General features: G+C 37.6%; 1 protein-coding gene across 1 annotated transcript; it reads left to right on the plus strand.

The window, feature by feature from the left end:
• The first annotated feature begins 3,684 nt into the window (after nucleotides 1-3,684).
• Nucleotides 3,685-4,614, plus strand: LOC138078855 (taste receptor type 2 member 10-like). Its single transcript, XM_068971605.1, has one exon. It carries the CDS (start codon nucleotides 3,685-3,687, stop codon nucleotides 4,612-4,614), a length of 930 nt encoding a protein of 309 aa, XP_068827706.1.
• The last annotated feature ends 15,228 nt before the right edge of the window (nucleotides 4,615-19,842 follow it).

Raw genomic sequence — 19,842 nt, forward strand, 5'->3', positions numbered from 1 at the left:
CCTTTGACTGTGTGGATCATAAAAAACTGTGGAAAACTCTTAAAGAGATGGGAATACAAGAGCATCTAACCTGTCTTCTGGTAAACCTGTATGCAGGTCAAGAAGCTATAGTTTGAACCTTGTATGGAACAACTAACTGGATCAAGACTGAGAAAGGAGTATGACAAGGTTGTTTATTGCCCTGGGCAAACTCCAGGAGATGGTGAGGGACTGGGAAGCCTGGCATGCTGCAGTCCATGGGGTTGTAAAGAGTGGGACATGACTTGGACATGACTTGACGACTGAACAGCATTAGTCAGGAAACTTTTGACTATTAAAAAAAAATGTTTTGTCTCAAACTAGTGTAAACTCTAAGAAAATTATTTCATTTACCTAGGTATCTAAAGGAGAGATGGTTCTAATCCATGATCAAGGACTCAAGCTATTTACCTCTCTATTCTGTGACATTAGCATCTTCATCCTAGACCTTGTCTCTTTGGGGTTAAAGATAATTGCCAGTGGCAGCTGGGTCTATTTTCTTATTCATAACCTGCTGAAAACAGAGTCTTTTTTAAACCTAGGATAATAATTCTTTCACTTCAGTTTGTTGAAATCATTCAGGACCTTATTCTGAACTTGGATTAGGGACTGCTGCCAGTAGAATATAATTTAACACCTATATATCTTCTTTGGTAGGGTATATGTTGAAATCTTTGACCCAGTTTTTAGCTAGGTTTCCTTATCTACTTTTTGTTGAGTATTATGAATTCTTTTTATGCTCTGGGAAACAGTAATTTATCAGATATGTCTTTTTCAGATATTTTCTCCCAATCTGAGACTTGTCTTTTCCTTTTCTTGACTGTGCCTTTTGCAAAGCAGATTTCTTTTTTAATGAAGTCCTGCTTATCAATTAATTCTTTCATGGATTTTGCCTTTGGTGGTTTATTTTACAAGTCATTGCCATTTTGAAGATCATCTAGGTTTTCTTCTATGTTATCTAGTAGGAGTTTTATAGTTTTGTTTGTTACATTTTAGTGTGTGATCTGTTTGGTATTAATACTTGTGAATGGTATAACGAATACATCCAAAGTCATTTTTTTTTGCATGAGGGTGTCTATTTGTTCCAGTACAGCTTGCTGAAAAGATGATCTGGGCTCCATTGTACCTCTTTTGCTCTTTTGTTGAAGGTCAGTTGATTATATTCATGTGGATCTGCTTATAGGCTCTTTATTCTGTTCCATTTATCTATTGGTCTATTGTTTTGCTAAAACCACACTGTCTTATTTAAGTCTTGATGGCAAATAGTGTCAATTCTCTGATATTATTCTTCTCCTTCAATATTATGTTGCCTATAATGGGCCTTTTGACTCATAATATAAACTTTAGAATTGGTTTGTCAAGGTCAACAAGATAACATGCTGAGATTTTTTACTGTGATTACACTGAATCTATAGATCAAGTGGGGAAGAACTGACATTTTGACAATATTGAGTCTTCCTAACCATAATCATGGACTATTGTTACATTTACGTGTGTGCTTAGTTACTCAGTCATGTCTGACTCTTTGTGACTCCATGAACTGTAGTCTGCCAGGTTTCTCTGTCATTTGCATTTACTTAGTTCCTTATTTTCATTTATCAGTTTTGTAGTTTTCCTCATAAAGTTTTGCATTTATTCTGTTATATTTATACTTAAGTATTTCATTTGGGGGGATGTTATGGAAATGGTATCTTGTTTTAATTTTAAGTTTGTTCATTGCTGTATAAGAAAGCAATTGACTTACATATGGTAACTTTGTATCTGGCTACATTGTGTCTTGCTACATTTGTGTCAAACTAACTTATTAGTTTCAGGAGGGTTTTTTTGGTCATTTCTTTTGGATTTTCTATATACATGATCATGTCAACTGCAAAGATCATTTTATTTCTACCATCCCAATTTGTATACTTTTATCTTTCTTCCTTTGTTGCATTAGCTAGTATTTCTAGAACATGTTGAAAAGCAGTAGTGAGAGAGAATATCTTTGACTTGTACCTATTATTGGTATAAAAACTTTGAGTATTTCACCATGAAGTGCAATGCTAGTTTTAGATTTGTTTTAGATAATCTTTATCAAGTTGAAGATATTTTCCTCTATTCTTTGCTTATTGAGCATTCTTATAACGAATGAATGTGGATTTTGTTGAATGCTTTTTTGCAGCTATTGATATATTGTGTGCTTTTTTTCATTTGTTATGATGGGTTACATTAAATCATTTTAAATGTTGAACCAGGTTTGTATGTTCAGGCATACAAACTGGGATACAACTGTATCCCAGTGGTTTCGCTAAATTATAATTTTGTATACATTTTTCTATTCTTTGAAGGAGACTAGAGAGAATTAGTATAATATTCCTTAAAAGTTTGTTGCAATTTACCATGACTCCACCTTGGCCTGTTGCTTTCCGTTTTAGAAGGTTATTGATTAGCCCCTCATTTTAATAACAGAATTAGACCTATTCACATTCCTATTTCTTCTTGTGTGAGTATTGACATTGGATGTTTTTCAGAGTTGGTACATTTCACCTAATTTATTATAGGAGACATAGAATTACTCCTAATATTCCTTTAAATGTCCGTGGGATCAGTTGTGATATTGCATTTCACTTCTGGCCTCTCTTTTATTCTTAGTTAGCATCCTTGCATGCATGCTCAGGCACTAAATTGCATCTGAATTTTTGTGACTCCATGGGCCCTAGCCAGCCAGACTCCTCTGTCCATGGAATTTCCCAGGTAAAAATACTGGAATGGGTAGCCATTTCCTTTTCAAGGAAGTGTTCTTGACCCAGGGATCAAACCCACATTTCCTGAGACTCCTGCATTTACAGGTAGACTTTTTACCACTGAGCCAACTGGAAAACCCTTAGTCAGTATGACTAAAGGCTAATCCATTTTATTGATCTTTTCAAAGAAGCAGCTTCCTTCTACAATGGCTAAATTCATTCATCTCTTCTATACACTCTTTTTGCTTTATATATCTAAACTGTCATTATTGTGCTGTGCTGTGCTTAGTTGCTCAGCCATGTCCGACTCTTTGTGACCCCATGGAATATAGCCCACCAGGCTCCTCTGTCCATGGCATTCTTCAGGCCAGAATACTGGAGTAGGTTGCCTGCCCTCCTCCAGGGGATCTTCCTGACTCAGGGATCGAATATAGTCTCTGGCATCCCTTGCATTACAAGCAGATTCTTTACCTGCTGAGCCACCTGGGAAGCCTCCTGTCATTATTAACACAATATAAATGACAATGTCATTGTTGACATTAAAAAATGATAAAGTCCAATTTATGTTTCTCTTCTGCTCTGTTTTCTGTAGGTATGTGTTAGGCACTCCTACTGTACAATCCAGGGTAACAAATGCAAAATAGTCTCAGGAGGACAAGTAGACTCCAAGAAACAGAAACTTTTATTTGCATCTTAACAAATTGTGGGTAGGCATTCAGTCTGGATGTGTGTTCTGTAGACTAGCTAAATTTTATATCCATAAGTAGAGGGGTCTCTGTGAAGCTATTTTGGATTCCACAACAATGCAATAATTGGGTCCATTTCATCTTTATAAAATGAAAAAGAAGAAAATCATCCTGCCATCAAGCAGCAATGCATGCCTTTTTCTGCAGCAGGTAATTGAAAATTAATGAAACAAAAATAGTATTAAGGATTGGCAGACATGCTGAGTATAGTGGAAGGCCTCCTCATTTATGTAGCAGTTAGTGAATCAGTATTGGGGGTCTTAGGGAATGGATTTATTGGAGTTGTAAGCTGCATTGATTGTGTGAAAAGCAAGAAGATCCCTACTGTCAGCCTTATTCTCACTGGCTTAGCTTCTTCCAGATTTTGCCTGATATGGATAATAATTACAGATGCATATGTGAGGATGTTTTTTCCAGATACATATTTGTCTGGTAATCTAAGTCAAAATATAGCTCACTTATGGATAATTATGAATCAATCAAGTATCTGGTTTGCCACCAGCCTCAACATCTTCTATTTCCTGAAGATAGCCAATTATTCCCACTGCATTTTTCTCTGGCTGAAGGGTCACATCAACAGGGTTCTTCTCCTTTTCATGGGGTCCTTGCTCATTTCATGGTTATTTGCTTTTCCAAGCATTGCAAAGCCTAGTATTAATGATATTATGAAGAACAGAAGTTCAGCCTTGCTGATCGCCATGCATAAAAGGGAATACTTGACAAATCATATTCTGCTCAATATTGGAGTCATTCTTGTCTTTGTACTATGCCTGATTACATGTTTCTTATTAATAACTTCCCTTTGGAGACACAACAGAAAGATGCGATTGAATGCCACAGGATTCAGAGATCCCAGCACTGAAGCACATATCAAAGCAATGAAGATTTTGGTGTCTTTTATCATCCTCTTTATCTTGTATTTTATAGGCACTGCCATACAAATATCAGGTAGTACTATGCCTAAAAACAAACTGTTGCTCATTATTGGTATAACAACCAGACTCCTCTATCCCTGTGGACACGCATTGATCCTAATTCTAGGAAACAGGAAGCTGAAGCAAGACTTTTTGAGGGTACTGAAGCCATTAAAGTGCTGGGGAAAAGAGAAACTTCTTAGAATTCCATGACGGGCTTGGGAAGAAATGGATGTTGCAAGAAAGTAATCTAGTGATGAAATTCCTGAAAATCTGTTTCACTTTCTGCTTTCTTGCAGTGGTTTTAACTGTGTTTTGAACATAACTAAAATCTTACAAAATGATTTTGACTACATCTCAAGGGATGTCACTTTTCACTGAGATTTTAATCCCATATACAAATTAAGTGGCTCAGGGAGCTTCCTTCTCTTGCCAGTGGTTTCTCCCAACCATCAACCTCAGACCGAAAATTACTTGGAGATTATTTACTATAAAGATGTTGCTGGTAGAAGTAAGTCTCTAAAACAAGATTTCTATTTGTGTTTTAATTGAATTCCCTGAAGCAATGATAGTCCTTCACCAAAAATAACTCAATGAATTATTATATTAATTCTCTTTCTTATTTTAATGCCCACATTTTTCTAGATTTTTCAAGTAAGAACCACTTCAAATCATCTCTTGTGTCCTTTTGACATGTCCCTATTCTTCGTTCATGTTTCCTTACATTCTTTCAAACCAAAACATTTCAGGCTCACTTTGTGCTTTTCCTCACCCAGCCCGGGATTTGTTATTTCTGCAAGAAGTCTTCATTTATTTGAGGAAACAAGGGCATTAGAAAATGAAACTTTTGTTGTATACAAACATTATATACACCTACTTACTTCTTTCTCCCTCTTTGCCTCTGTCTATGTATCTCTCTAATTGTAATATATGATGCATCTATGCTGATGTTAATTATAATTAGAAAATTTCAATTAAAAACCACAAGCTTTCTTCTTGCTGCTGCTGCTAAGCTGCTTCAGTCGTGTCCAACTCTGTGTGACCCCATAGACGGCAGTCCACCAGGCTCCTCCATTCCTGGGATTATCAAGGCAAGAATACTGGAGTGGGTTGCCATTTCCTTCTCCAATGCATTAAAGTGAAAAGTGAGAATGAAGTCGTTCAGTCATGTCCAACCCTTAGTGACCCCATGGACTGCAGCCTACCCGGCTCCTCCATCCCTGGGATTCTCCAGGCAAGAATACTGGAGTGGGTTGCCATTTCCTTCTCCAAAGCTTCCTTTTTACCATGTTGCAAATCCTCTTTTTAACCATGAAAGATATGGCTCTTATTTGTTCAGTTAAAGGTCTGTCTAGTCAGAGCTATGGTTTTTCCAGTAGTCATGTACGGATGTGAGAGTTGGACTATAAAGAAAGCTGAGCACCGTAGAAATGATGCTTTTGAACTGTGGTGTTGGGGAAGACTCTTGAGAGTCCCTTGGACTGCAAGGAGATCCAATGAGTCCATCCTGAAGGAAAGCAGCCCTGAATATTCATTGGAAGGACTGATGTTGAAGCTGAAACTCCAATACTTTGGCCAACTGACGCGAAGAATTGACTCATTTGAAAAGACCCTGATGATGGACAAGATTGAAAGCAGGAGGAGAAGGGGATGACAGAGGACAAAATGGTTGGATGGCATCACCGACTCAATGGACATGAATTTGAGTAAACTCCAGAAGTTGGTGGTGGACAGCAAGACCTGGTGTGCTGCAGTCCATGGGGTTGCGAAGAGTTGGGCACAACTGAGCAACTGAACTGAACTCTTTGGTTTATTTACTCATTTATTCAGTCCTAACATACACTACAAGTAGTTTCTGGCTTGTTAACTTTATCTCTTCTAGAAGGAAAAGAAAGGAGGAAGGAAGTAAAGAAGAAAGTAAGAGCGACAGAAAGGAAGAATGAAAGAAAGAAGGAATGAAGGGAGAAAGGAAAGAAGAGGGAGGGGAGAAAAGGGAGAAAGTATGGGGAAGAAAACACTATTAACTATGGTTCAGTACTTTGTTGCAGCTCATATATGACCATATCAGGGCATAAATTCAAAATGCGATGTTCCAAAGTAACTTTGGTAAGTTCTCTTTCTTTCCTTTTAGCATGATTATATTATTCATTTGAAAAAATAAAATTTGTTTGTTATGGTAGTTTGTTTTTTCCCCTGCATGTATTTTATATTTTTAATGTCAAATAATAACATCATCTTTAAGAGTCAAAAATATACAAAAGGCATACTGAGACTGTGATCATTCACACTCATAACTTTCATTTCGTCTTAAATTACTCAGTATTAATTATCAATCTCATTCATTTCTGCTTTCTTCCTCCCAATTTTATTTTTGAAAAAAATAAGCAAGTAAGTGTGTATTAAATTTTTCCATATTCCTTATATGAAGAATAGTTTGCACAATGCTTTTTTCATTTTACAATATGTAAGAAATCATGGCATCCAGTTGTGAAATTACTTCTCATTCTTTTTCACACCTTTGTAGTACTGCATTGTCTGAATGCACCAGAGTTGATCCGACAGGTTCTGTGTTTATGCTTGTTTGTTTCTGATATTTTGCAATTACAAACAGTAGTGCTATGAGTAGTTTTGTACATATGTATTTATTGATTCTGACCCCCCAATTCTGATGTATAGGAATCTTTCCAACTTCGCCAAGCAATTATCTCAACTCTGAACTTACCTACCTGAAGGGCATCAGATTCCATAGGTTACGGGCTCAGTCTCACAAAACTATCCTCACTTCAGATGCCAGTTGTAAGCTCAGGTTATTACCTGTGCTTTTGACTTATTGGCTATAAATTTGAGATTCCAACAATCCCTTTCTTGGGTTTGATTAATTTCCTAGAGTGGCTCATGGAATTCAGAAGTCATGTGTACTCACTAGATTACTGGTTTATTACAGAGAATATTAAAAGAAGTGAATCAGCAAAGCAATGAAAAGGTCCCAGCTTCACTCTGTCTCCTTATGGAGATGTGTGGTGGTCCTGGTATTAGCATGAGAGCTTTCTGGAAAAATTTTACAGAAGGCCTAATGATGGAGTGATGATTTAAGACTTGACTAAAATCACTTTATGAAGAAAAATATTCATGTTAAATGTGAAAATATTGAACAAGAATCCTGGCAGATCATAGTAAGGAAGGAAGAGAGTTGAAATATGCAGAGTCTGAAATGTCAGTCTCACAAGGGTTACTTTTGAAAGAGGAGAGAGAAACAAAGAATGGAGAAATGGCCTAGAGAAGCTGAGTGACAAAAGAAAAAAAGAAGAAGGGGACATTTAAGATTATGCAAGAGAAGAAAAACTGAACAATGCACAGCTTATTCACCCTACTGCCAAAAGACAGGCTTCTGTGGCTGTACAGTATAGCAATGAGAATAAATGAAATACAATTATATGTAAACATATAGATGAATCTTACAAACTGGATGTGAATGAAAGAAACTAAATTTATGTTCTCTGTGAGTTTATACATATAAATATAAAAGAGCAGGAGATTGTATGGTTGTAACTAGAAGGGGCTTGAGGTTGTCTTCCGGGGAGTTGATTGTGTCTGTTTCTTGGTCTGGCGTGTGGTTATAGGAATGTACGCAGTTAGTAAAAAATCATGAAGCTCCTCATTTAAAATTTTATTAAATGTTAGCAGTAGTGTTAGTCACTTAGTTGTGTCTGACTTTTTGCAACCCCATGAACTATAGTCCACCAAGCTCCTCTGTCCATGGGATTCTCCAGGCAAGAACACTGGAGTGGGTTGCCGTGCCCTCCTCCATGGGATCTTCTGAACCCAAGTCTCCTGGATTGCAGGCAGGTTGTTTACTCTCTGGGCCACCAAGGAAGTCCTGTTATTAAATGTTAAGTGTTTGTTAATTATTTTTCAACAATAGAAACACTGGTTTAGTTTCCCAGGACTGCTGTAAAAAATTATCACAAATTTGCCTCCTTCAAAAAACAGAAATTTACTGTTCACAGTTCTGGAGTCTAGAGGTCTGAAATGAAGGGATCAGTAGGAATCTCTGAAGGCTCTACAGAAGAATTCTTTCTTGCCTCTTCCATCTTCTGATGCACTTAGGCATTCTTTTGATGGTAGCAATAGTAACTCCAATCCTGCCTTCATCTTCACATGGTCTCCTTTCTGTATGTTGAAACTTCCTCTCCCTTCTCTTCTAAGGACACCAATCATTATGTTTAGATTCTGATTCCAAACTACATCTGCAAAACCTTCTTTGCCAAATAAGAACCCATTCACGATACAAGGGGTTAGCTCTTGGTCATACCTTTTGCTGGGGATACACAATTCAACCTACTACATCATCCTATTAAGATCTAGAACTTTACATGGATGACTAAATGGGGTCAGTAGTTTCCTCCTTGAAATTTGCTTCCAGCTTCCAAAATTCTAATTTACTCAGATGAGACCTGAAAATGTCGTCAGGTTGGAAGGTCAGTGAGATCAGGAGAGAACATATAAGAAAGCAAAAAGCTCTGGGAAGAAAGGGCATCTTCCTATTTTTCTTCTTATATGCTTTGGACGTAAGATCCTAGTCAATTTGGAATTTTGTGGCCTAGGAGTGAGGAGGTGTAGAGCTCAGGCCTACCAAGATTTGCCAGAAATAGGAAAGCCTTTAGGTCAGATAGATTAATAAAAAGTTTATAAAAGCTGGGCATGGTGTTTATATCCTTTAAGGATACTGAATTAAAATTATATCCTGAATTAAGAATTCAGGATCCTGGGCCATATTATCTCAGAAATCAGAATTTATAGAAATCTAGGATGGAATTTGTTACTTTAAATTCCACCATGAATCCATTTCCTGCTTGAGGTAGAAGAAAGCACAAAACAGTGTCATTAATCTCCTTAATTGCATCTTGGCAAATACGACTTCACCTTCAGTCAAACTCATAAATGAAGAATTCAGCCTGTGACAATGGCAAAAGAATGAATTACTCAATGAGCTCATACTTATTTGAAGATTGCAGTTTGAAGGGTTTTCACATTTGTAAGTGCTTTTTAGGAAGATACCTATTTTTCTCATCTCATGATTGGATATATATATATATATATATATTTTTGCGCTGAATCAGACTCCAAAATACAACCCTGAACAAGACTGTTCTCAACTGTTGTATCATTTTCAAAACATCCCTTGAGAGGCCTTCTATCAGCAGTGACCAGAGTAACCAGGATTTCACTTCTGCAGTCACGTCCAGTGTAATCAAAATATTTTTATGATCATTGAAATCTAATAATTAATAACAGGAATTGAGGGGAATGGATTAATTGCATGAGTACTCTGTGCTGACTTTGTCAAAAGCAAGAATAGTGCCTTGTTTGCCTTCGTCTTCACATGGATTAGCATGATATTCATACTTCTAGATGGCATTAAACTAGTGTCCCATCTAGAAATATTAGATAGTCACCAGGCAATGGCACCCCACTCCAGTACTCTTGCCTGGAAAATCCCATGGCCAGAGGAGCCTGGTGGGCTGCAGTCCATGGGGTCCCTGGGAGTCGGACATGACTGAGTGACTTCACTTTCACTTTCACGCATTGGAGAAGGAAATGGCAGCCCACTCCAGTGTTCTTACCTGGAGAATCCCAGGGACGGGGGAGCCTGGTGAGCTGCCCTCTATGCGGTCGTACAGAGTCGGACACGACTGAAGCGACTTAGCAGTAGTAGCAGCAGCAGGTAATAAGAGGAGTTTTTGAGTTCTCCTGGAATCTGAGAAACTCCTTAAGTACAGGATGTGCTGCCTGCCTCAGCGTCTTCTACTTCCTCAAGCTATCTAGTTTTTCCCACCCCTTCTTTCTCTGGCTAAAGTGCAGAAAAGATAGAGTTTTTTTCACCATTATGTTGCAATTCTGTCTCTCTTTGATTTTTAATCTTCTGAGCATAAAATTTATACTTTTGTGTTCAGCAAGCATTTAGAAAAAGAAAGTCTTAACTTGGAAAAAAGGTTTGCATAAAAGTCAGTATCACAGCAGTCAAGTTCTCTTCAGCCTTGGATCTCTCATTTCCTTGTCTGTTATCACTCATTCTATTTTTCCTGTTACTCTTTTCCTTATGGGGACATACCAAGCAGATGACACGCCATAACACAGACCCCCGGGACTTCAGCACAGGGGTTCTTTGAGAGCTAAAAGTACTTCAGCTCCTTTCATCATTTTCTGAGTTGTGCACTATTTGGTTGCTCTTATGTTGTTGTTGTTCAGTCACTCAGTTGTGTCTGACTCTGCGGCCCCATGGACTGCAGCACAGGCAGGGAAGCTTCCCTGTCCTTCACCATCTCCCAGAGCTTGCTCAAACTCATGTCCATTGAGTTGATGCCATCCAACCATCTCAACCTCTGTCATCCCCTTCTCCTCCTGCCTTCAATCTTTCCCAGCATCAGGGGCTTTTCTAATGAGTCGACTCCTCATGAGGTGGCCAAAGGGTTGGAGTGTCAGCTTCAGCATCAGTCATTCTAATGAACATTCAGGACTGATTTCCTTTAGGAGTGACTGGTTCGATCTCTTTGCAGTCCAAGGGACATTCAAGAATTTTCTCCAACACTACATTTCAAAGCATGATTTTTTTGGTACTCAGCCTTCTTTATGGTCCAACTCTCACATCCATACATGACTACTGGAAAAACCATAGCTTTGACTATACAGACCTTTGTTGGTAAAATAATGTCTCTGCTTTTTAATACTCTGTCTGGGTTTGTCATAGCTTTTCTTCCAAGGATCAAGCTTCTTTTAATTTAATGGTGGCAGTCACCATCAGCAGTGATTTCAGAGCCCAAGAAAATGAAGTCTGTCACTGTTTCCATTGTTATATTATGCCTTTATTTTAGATTGGTGCTATTTCAATCTACAAGATGAAATTGCTTGTATTGTTGTTAAAACTGTAGCATTCCTCTATCATTCAATTCATCCTTTTGTTTTGACTCTGGAGAATGGAAAACAAAACAGACTTCTGTGAATGTGCTAAGGCAAACTGGATCTTGCATCAAGAGAATGTAATCCTTCACTGGATGGAGGAACTGGAGGGGAACCATTTATGTTCTGAAGAAAACAACTCAGTGAGAGTCTCCAGTGTTCCTCCACTGGTTTCATATTGTATTGGATAGTTTTTTTTTTTTTTTTAATCTTCATTGACCAGGCTATTGACATTGGAGAAAATGTTTACTTGGGTTCCATGAACTTTCCTTGGCAATTTGACAGTTACTGAATTTAAACCTCAGAAAGTTATACAAATATTTATTTTACCATTTTCTCTGATGAAAATATTGATAGTAATCATATGTAAGTGATATTAGTGTTAGCATTCAAACTCTAATCTTCTGGCTCAAAAATAGAAGAGTGTGTGAAAAAGAATGAACTAAATCTCTTTTGGAGAAGACTCCTGAGAGCCCCTTGGACTGCAAGGAGATCCAACCAGTCCATCCTAAAGGAGATCAGTCCTGGGTGTTCATTGGAAGGACTGATGCTAAAGCTGAAACTCCAATACTTTGGCCACCTCATGTGAAGAGTTGACTCATTGAAAAAGACTCTGATGCTGGGAGGGTTTGGGGGCAGGAGGAGAAGGGGACGACAGAGGATGAGATGGCTGGATAGCATCGCCAACTCAATGGACATGAGTTTGAGTAAACTCCAGGATTTGGTGATGTACAGGGAGGCCTGGTGTGCTGCGATTCATGGGTTCACAAAGAGTCAGACACGACTGAGCGACTGAACTGAACTGAACTGAAACCTCTTTTATTAGTTCTTGGTTTTGTTATTTTAAGTAGTCTGCTACACTGCTTTATGACACATTTTATTAACTACGTGTTGGTTTTTAAGGAAGTGAAAAAAATGTATTGTATGAAGGGTAAATTTTAAATAAATCTACTTAGTCAGTGGGTCATGTACTTTAATATTGAATACAAAGAAGATTATAAGAATTATAAAGAAATATATGATTTTAATTGTAGCATAAACAAAATAAAAACGTATGTTTTCTTAATCTTCTTGTTTAATAGAAATAGCAAAGTTTCTGAGAGTGACAATGAGGCATTGGTGTCAATAATGAAAAATGTTTAGTCATTCTGAAAGAAAATCTGCTATTAGGAAGGTAAAAAAATATAAGATAACTTAAAAAATTAAGAAAATACTCAAAATATGTCATGCTATAAATTAAGGGGCAAACTGTAAAGTTTCAAACCTAAACTAGTAGCTTGAGACCCTGGCAGCATCTGTGTTTGTACACTGATCTGTGTCCCACTTTGGCGACTGAAGCCTTTATGCTTTGACCCAGGTGTGTGTGTGTTAGTTGCTCAGTCATGTCCGACTCTTTGTGACCCCATGGACTGTACCTACTCTTTATCCCCTACATCTCCTCATACATCGTAGCCATAAACTTAATCACTGCCAGGAAAAGCCTCTGCATAATCCTCCTAGGAGATATTTTCGAATATCATATTATCTATAGGACTATAAAAACTCATCTTTAGGAATAAACAAAAACCTGAATTTATATTAACAGTGACAGTGGAAAGACATCCAAATGTCTGCTGTCAATACACTCGCATCCTGGGAACTCTGGCCTTGGAAGAACAATGACTGCAGCCTGGGGCATTTCCTCACCAGCCTTTTCCATAACTGCAAATTGAAGCAATCTTACATCTATGGTGGGGTCTTTGTGTGTGTCTAGAATTTAAGAGGTGTCAGATAATAGCAAGCCAGCAGAGACGGTTTTGAAGAAATAGTTATCGAGGTAGCCAAGAGCGTTGAACTGAGTAAACTGTGGGAGGGTCTCTTAGAGAACATTACAGAAACTTGATGGGATGAAGCATTATTCCTAGGCTCTGTTATTCTAAATTAATGCTCTATATGACATGGAGGAAGTTGATCCCATAGGAGTAAAACACCCCCAAACTATTTCTCTGGAGGAGACTGGGTTACATTTAGTCTGGCACCTGTCACGTGTATCTTAGAAGCTCCTGAAAATAGAGGGATAACACTGTTCCCCTACTGGAACTGCCAGAGGAACTGACTCTGTCCAGCCTTCCTGGATTGCTGGGTAGAAAGTTAATTATCTGTCTAGGTTGATAACTCAAGGATAATCTAAATCCATGCAAAACTGAAAAGTAAGCTAATCCAAAATCCACTCAGTAGAATCATGGGGAAATTGCAGGTTTAATTTGAAGTCTTACTGTTTAAGATTGAGTAAGCAAATGAAAAGAAAAGACAAAAATACTGAAACCCATATACAGCACAGAGGTAAATGTAAAACACAACTTTAAAAAAGAGTAACTGCAGAAAGCAGAAATTCTTGAGTAATATGTGCTGAATGCTGCTGCTCAGTCGCTTCAGTCGTGTCCAACTCTGTGCAGCCCCATAGATGGCAGCCCACCAGGCTCCGCCGTCCCTGGGATTCTCCACGCAAGAACACTGGAGTGGGTTGCCATTTCCTTCTCCAATGCATGAAAGTGAAAAGTGAAAGTGAAGTCGCTTAGTCGTGTCCAACTCTTAGCAACCCCATGGGCTGCAGCCCACCAGGTTCCTCCATCCATGGGATTTTCCAGGCAAGAGTACTGGAGTGGGGTGCCATTGCCTTCTATTCCCCAACAAATTCAAGAAAACAATTCTATGAAAGAAGAGAGAAGATATAAGATAACAAAAATCAAAACATAGAAACTCATGTAAGAATTAAAGATTTTAAAATTTAATTAAAAAAAAAAAAAAGAAACTGAAATTGCAAAGGGGCAAATGAGAAAAATAAAGAAGCTGAAAGAAATAAGAGGGCATTCTTGGCACTAAACACATGGTAAAAGAAATTTTAAAGCAATACATTATGATAATAGTTATCAATTTTACAGATGAAGTTTCAAAAATAAACCATTTAGAATATTAAGATTAATAAAGAAGCATTTTTAGGCATGAAGTTGCAGTTAAACACTATTGACTTTGTATAGAGTGTTTTTTTCATCCAAAGATATTCAAAAATATTGATCAGTTACCAGTTTATAAAACAAAATTAACTGTTACACTTCAGTTCAGATCACTTCAGCTCAGTCGCTCAGTCGTATCCGACTCTTTGCAACCCCATAACCCGCAGCACTCCAGGCCTCCCTGTCCATCACCAGCTCCCGGAGTCCACCCAAACACCATGTCCATTGAGTTGGTGATGCCATCCAACCATCTCATCCTCTGTTGTCCCCTGCTCCTCCTGCCCTAAATCTTTCTCAAAGCATCAGGGTCTTTTCCAATGAATCAGCTCTTCATATCAGGTGGCCAAACTATTGGAGTTTGAGTTTCAACATCAGTCCTTCCAACGAGCAACCAGGATTGATCTCCTTTAGGATGGACTGGTTGGATCTTCTTGCAGTCCAAGGGACTCTCAAGAGTCTTCTCCAACACTACAGTTCAAAAGCATTGATTCTTCTGTGCTCATCTTTTTTTATAGTCCAACTCTCACATCCATACATGACCACTGGAAAAACCATAGTCTTGACTAGACGGACCTTTGTTGGCAAAGTAATGTCTCTGCTTTTGAATATGCTGCCTAGGTTGGTCATAACTTTCCTTCCAAAGAGTAAGCGTCTTTTAAGTTCATGGTTGCAGTCACCATCTGCAGTGATTTTGGAGCCCAAAAAAATAAAATCAGCCACTATTTCCACTGTTTCCCCATCTATTTCCCATGAAGTGATGGGACCAGATGCCACGATCTTCGTTTTCTGAATGTTGAGCTTTAAACCAACTCTCCTCCTTCACTTTCATCAAGAGGTTCTTTGGTTCTTCTTCACTTCCTGCCACAAGGGTGGTGTCATCTGCATATCTGAAGTTTTTGATATTTCTCCTGGCAATCTTGATTCCAGCTTGTGCTTCCTCCAGCCCAGTGTTTCTCATGATGTACTCTGCATATAAGTTAAATAAGCAGAGTGACAATATACAGCCTTGATGTACTCCTTTTCCTATTTGGAATCAGTCTGTTGTTCCATGTCCAGTTCTAACTGTTGCTTCCTGACCTGCATACAGATTTCTCAGGAGGCAGGTCAGGTAGTCTGGTATTCCCATCTCTTGAAGAATTTTCTACAGTTTATTGTGACCCACACAATCAAAGCCTTTGGCATAGTCAATAAAGCAGAAATAGATGTTTTTCTGGAGCTCTCTACCTTTTTCCATGATCCAGCAGATGTTAGCAATAATCTCTGGTTCCTCTGCCTTTTCTAAAACCAGCTTGAACATCTGGAAGTTCACAGTTCATGTATTGCTGAAGCCTGGCTTGGAGAATTTTGAGCATTACTTTACTAGTGTGTGAGATGAGTGCAATTGTGTGATAGTTTGAGCATTCTTTGGCATTGCCTTTCTTTGGGGTTGGAATGAAAACTGACCTTTTCCAGTCCTGTGGCCACAGCTGAGTTTTCCAAATTTGCTGGCATATTGAGTGCAGCACTTTCACAGCATCCTCTTTCAGGGTTTGAAACAGCTCAACTGGAATCCCATCACCTCCACTAGCTTTGTTTGTAGTGATGCTACACTTCGCTCACCCCCAAAACCTAGAAATATTAAGAATACATTCTTTGACATAACAATCTAGAAATCAAGTGAATACAGAATGTATTTGTGCCTTTTTGTATACTCTTAATTATATAAGAACATTTAATATTTCAATAAATACTTGATTAAAATGTTTATTGACTAAAATTCTGTTGAATGAATACCATAATCTTTCTTGAATTCTTTCAAGACAATGTACAGAAATATACTAAACCCATAAATACTTTAGTATATATTTGTTGTTGAGTTGCTAAGTCATGCCCAAGTCTAATGTTACTCTGTGGACTGTAGCCTGCCAGGCTCCTCTGTCCATGGAGTTCTCCAAGCCAGGATACTGGAGTAGGTTGCCATTTCCTTCTCTAGGGGATCTTCCCAATCCAGGGATCAAACCTATGTCTCATGCTTGGCAGGGAGATTCTTTATCTTATTGAAATATTTAGATTCAGCTATTTAATGAAATGTTAAAGCTCTTTTGTAAAGGCTTTCTAGGTAATTTCTAGGTTTCTGCATAGAACAGGACTCTCCTGAATATTTTTAATAGTTTATTAAAATTTTTCCCTTCTGAAGTAATCTGATGCTTAAGATTTATTTACCATGAAAGTGTTGTCTGCTTTGCATGAAATTTTGGTTCCTGGTGAAATGGAAATTCTCTTTAAGCTAATATGTGACATTTACAACCTAGTTTGTGTGGTGACACTGAAAGTGAGCTTTGCTTGAAAAGACAATAGAGAAAACCTAAGGACTTTGGTAAAGACGCTAAAATAAAATCTTTTTTGCCCTGAAAAAGTGAAACTATTCAAATAAATTAACATAAATTATGGAAATAGATATAAAGGTGCACAGCTTAAAGAAATGAGATATTTTTCTGACTGTTTTCTATTTTGAATAAGGTTATGGTTTAATAAATATTGCTAGATGATTGGAAAATATTACTATATTCTTAATTATATTAACCTTTTATACTGAGTGATGTTTCCACAGATAAAAAGAATTAGTCATTAATTGTTAGTATTTCTAAGGTAATATGAAACATCGTGCCTTATTATATGCAACATGAATCAACCCCTGGGAATGTGTACATATTAGCAATATTTGGGGGAGTATATTAGTCAGGAAGCTTTTGGGTATTAAGAAAATAAATCTAGTCTCAAACTAGTGTAAACTATAAGAGAATTAATTATTTCATTTATGTCAGAGAAGGCAATGGCACCCCACTCCAGTACTTTTGCCTGAAAAATCCCATGGACGGAGGAGCCTGGTAGGCTGCAGTCCATGGGGTCGCGAAAAGTCGGACACGACTGAGCGACTTCACTTTCACTTTCACTTTTCACTTTCATGCATTGGAGAAGGAAATGGCAACCCACTCCGTGTTCTTGCCTGGAGAATCCCAGGGACAGGGGAGCCTGGTGGGCTGCCTTCTACTGGGTCGCACAGAGTCTGATGCAACTGAAACGACTTAGCAGCAGCAGCAGCAGGCATCTAAGGAGGAGTCAATTCCAGTCCATGACCAAAGACTCAGGTTATTTACTTCTCTATCCTGTTGACCTTAGGGTCTTCATCCTAGAGTTCCTCTCTCTGGGGGTTATAATTGCCAATGACAACTGTGTCTATTTTCTTATTCTTGCCCTGCTGGAGACAGACAACTTTTTTTTAAACCAACGATTGCAACTCCTTTATTCCAGTTTATTAAAATCAGTCAGGATTTTATTCATGGATCAGGGACACACTGCCAGCAGAATATCATAATTTGATACCTGTATATCTTCTTTGGTGAAGTATATTAAAATCTTTGGCCCAAATATTAGTTCAGCTTCTTATCTACATTTTGTTGAGTAGTATGAATTCTTGTTATATTCTGAATAGCAGTCATTTATTATATACATCTTTTGCAAATATTTCCTCCTGATCTGTTACTTGTCTTTTTGTTCTCTTGACTTTATCTTTTGCAGAGCAGAATATGGTTTTAATGAAGTCAAGCTTATCAATTACATCTTTCACAGATTTTGCCTTTACTATTTTATCTTAAAAGTCATTGCCATTGCCAAGATCATCTGGGTTTTCTTCTAAGTTTTCTTCTAAGAGTTTTATAATTTTGTTTGTTGCATTTTGGTCTATGATGTGGTTTGAATTAATGTTTGTGAATTTTGTAAGGTATGTGACTAAATTCATTTTTTTGCATATGGATCTCCAGTTGCTCCAGCACTATTTATTGAAAAAACTATCTATGGTCCATTGTATTGCTTTTGCTCTTTTGTTGAATATCAATTGATTATATATATTTATTATATTTAATATCAATTGATTATATATATTTATTATATTTAATATCAATTGATTATATTTATAGGTTCTCTATTATGTTCCATTTGAGTGAAGTTGCTCAGTCATGTCCGACTCTTTGCAATCCCGTGGACTGTAGCCTACCAGATGGCTCTGTCCATAGGATTCTCCAGGCAAGAATACTGAAGTAGGTTGCCATTTCCTTCTCCAGGGCATCTTCCTGGTTCAATTTCTGGGTCTCCCACATTGCAGGCAGATGTTTTACCCTCTGAGCCACCAAGGAAGGCTTATTATTTTTGCCAATATCACACTCTCTTGTTAAATCTTGACCTAAGTAGTGTCAGTTCTCTGACTTGATTCTTCTCCTTCAATAGCGAGTTGGCCATTCTGGGTTTTGACTCTTCATATAAACTTTAGAATCAGTTTGTCAGTATCAATAAAATCACATGCTGAGGTTTGGGATTGCACCGAATCAATAAATCAAGTGTGGAGTAACTGACATTTTGACAATATTGAGTCTTATCTATAAACATGGACTGTTGTTCAATTTATTTAGCTCTTTTTTATTTTCATTTATCAGAGTTTTTCAATTTTCCTCATATAGGTTTTGCATTTGTTATATTTATACCTAAGTAACTTTTTGGATGCAGTGGAAATGCTATTGTTTCTCATTTCCAATTCCATGTGTTCATTGCTGATGTATAAGAAAGCAACTGACTTTTGTATCTTAACTTTGTATCTTTCTATGTACTTTCTATGTTGTGATAGCTGCTTATCAGTTTCAGAAATTCTTTGGTTACTCCTTTTGGATTTTCCGCATAGACGATCATGTCAACTGCAAACAAAGATAGCTTTATTTCTTCCATCCAATCTGTATACCTTTTATTTATCTTTCTTGTTTCATTATATTAGTTAGAGTTTCCAGTACATGCTGTAAAGGGGTGCTGACAGAGGATGTATTTGCCTTGTACCTGATACTGGTAGAAACACTTTGAGTATTTCACCAGTAAGCACAGTGTTAGCTCTAGGTTTGTTGTATATAGTATTTATCAAATGGAAGATATTTCCCTCTATTCCTGGTTTACTGGGAGTTTTTATCTTGTTGGATTTTGTCAGGAGCTTTTTTTACATATACTGATACATTGTGTGATTCTTTTTCACTTGTTGATGTGATGGGTTACATTAAATAAATTTCAAATGTTGGACCAAGTTTGTATGTTCAGGCTAAATCTTGGTTGTTTGTGCTATATATTTTTTATATACATTTTTGGATTTAATTGGCTCATATATGTTGAGAATTTTCACATCTATGGTCGTGAAAGATATTGGTCTATAGTTTTCTACTAATATCTTTGTCTGTTTTTGTTATTATGGTAAGGCTGCCTAGTCAAGGCTATGGTTTTTCCAGTGGTCATGTATGGATGTGAGAGTTGGACTGTGAAGAAGGCTGAGCGCCGAAGAATTGATGCTTTTGAACTGTGGTGTTGGAGAAGACTCTTGAAGGTCCCTTGAACTGCAAGGAGATCCAATCAGTCCATTCTGAAGGAGATCAACCCTGGGATTTCTTTGGAAGGAATGATGCTAAAGCTGAAGCTCCAGTAC

Source organism: Capricornis sumatraensis, chromosome 4 (assembly GCF_032405125.1).
Source record: "Capricornis sumatraensis isolate serow.1 chromosome 4, serow.2, whole genome shotgun sequence".
Classification (NCBI taxonomy): Eukaryota; Metazoa; Chordata; class Mammalia; order Artiodactyla; family Bovidae; genus Capricornis; species Capricornis sumatraensis.

Bases quoted from the DNA above. Each gene is read 5' to 3' on its own strand.
- LOC138078855 (XM_068971605.1), top strand. From the start codon at position 3,685: ATGCTGAGTATAGTGGAAGGCCTCCTCATTTATGTAGCAGTTAGTGAA.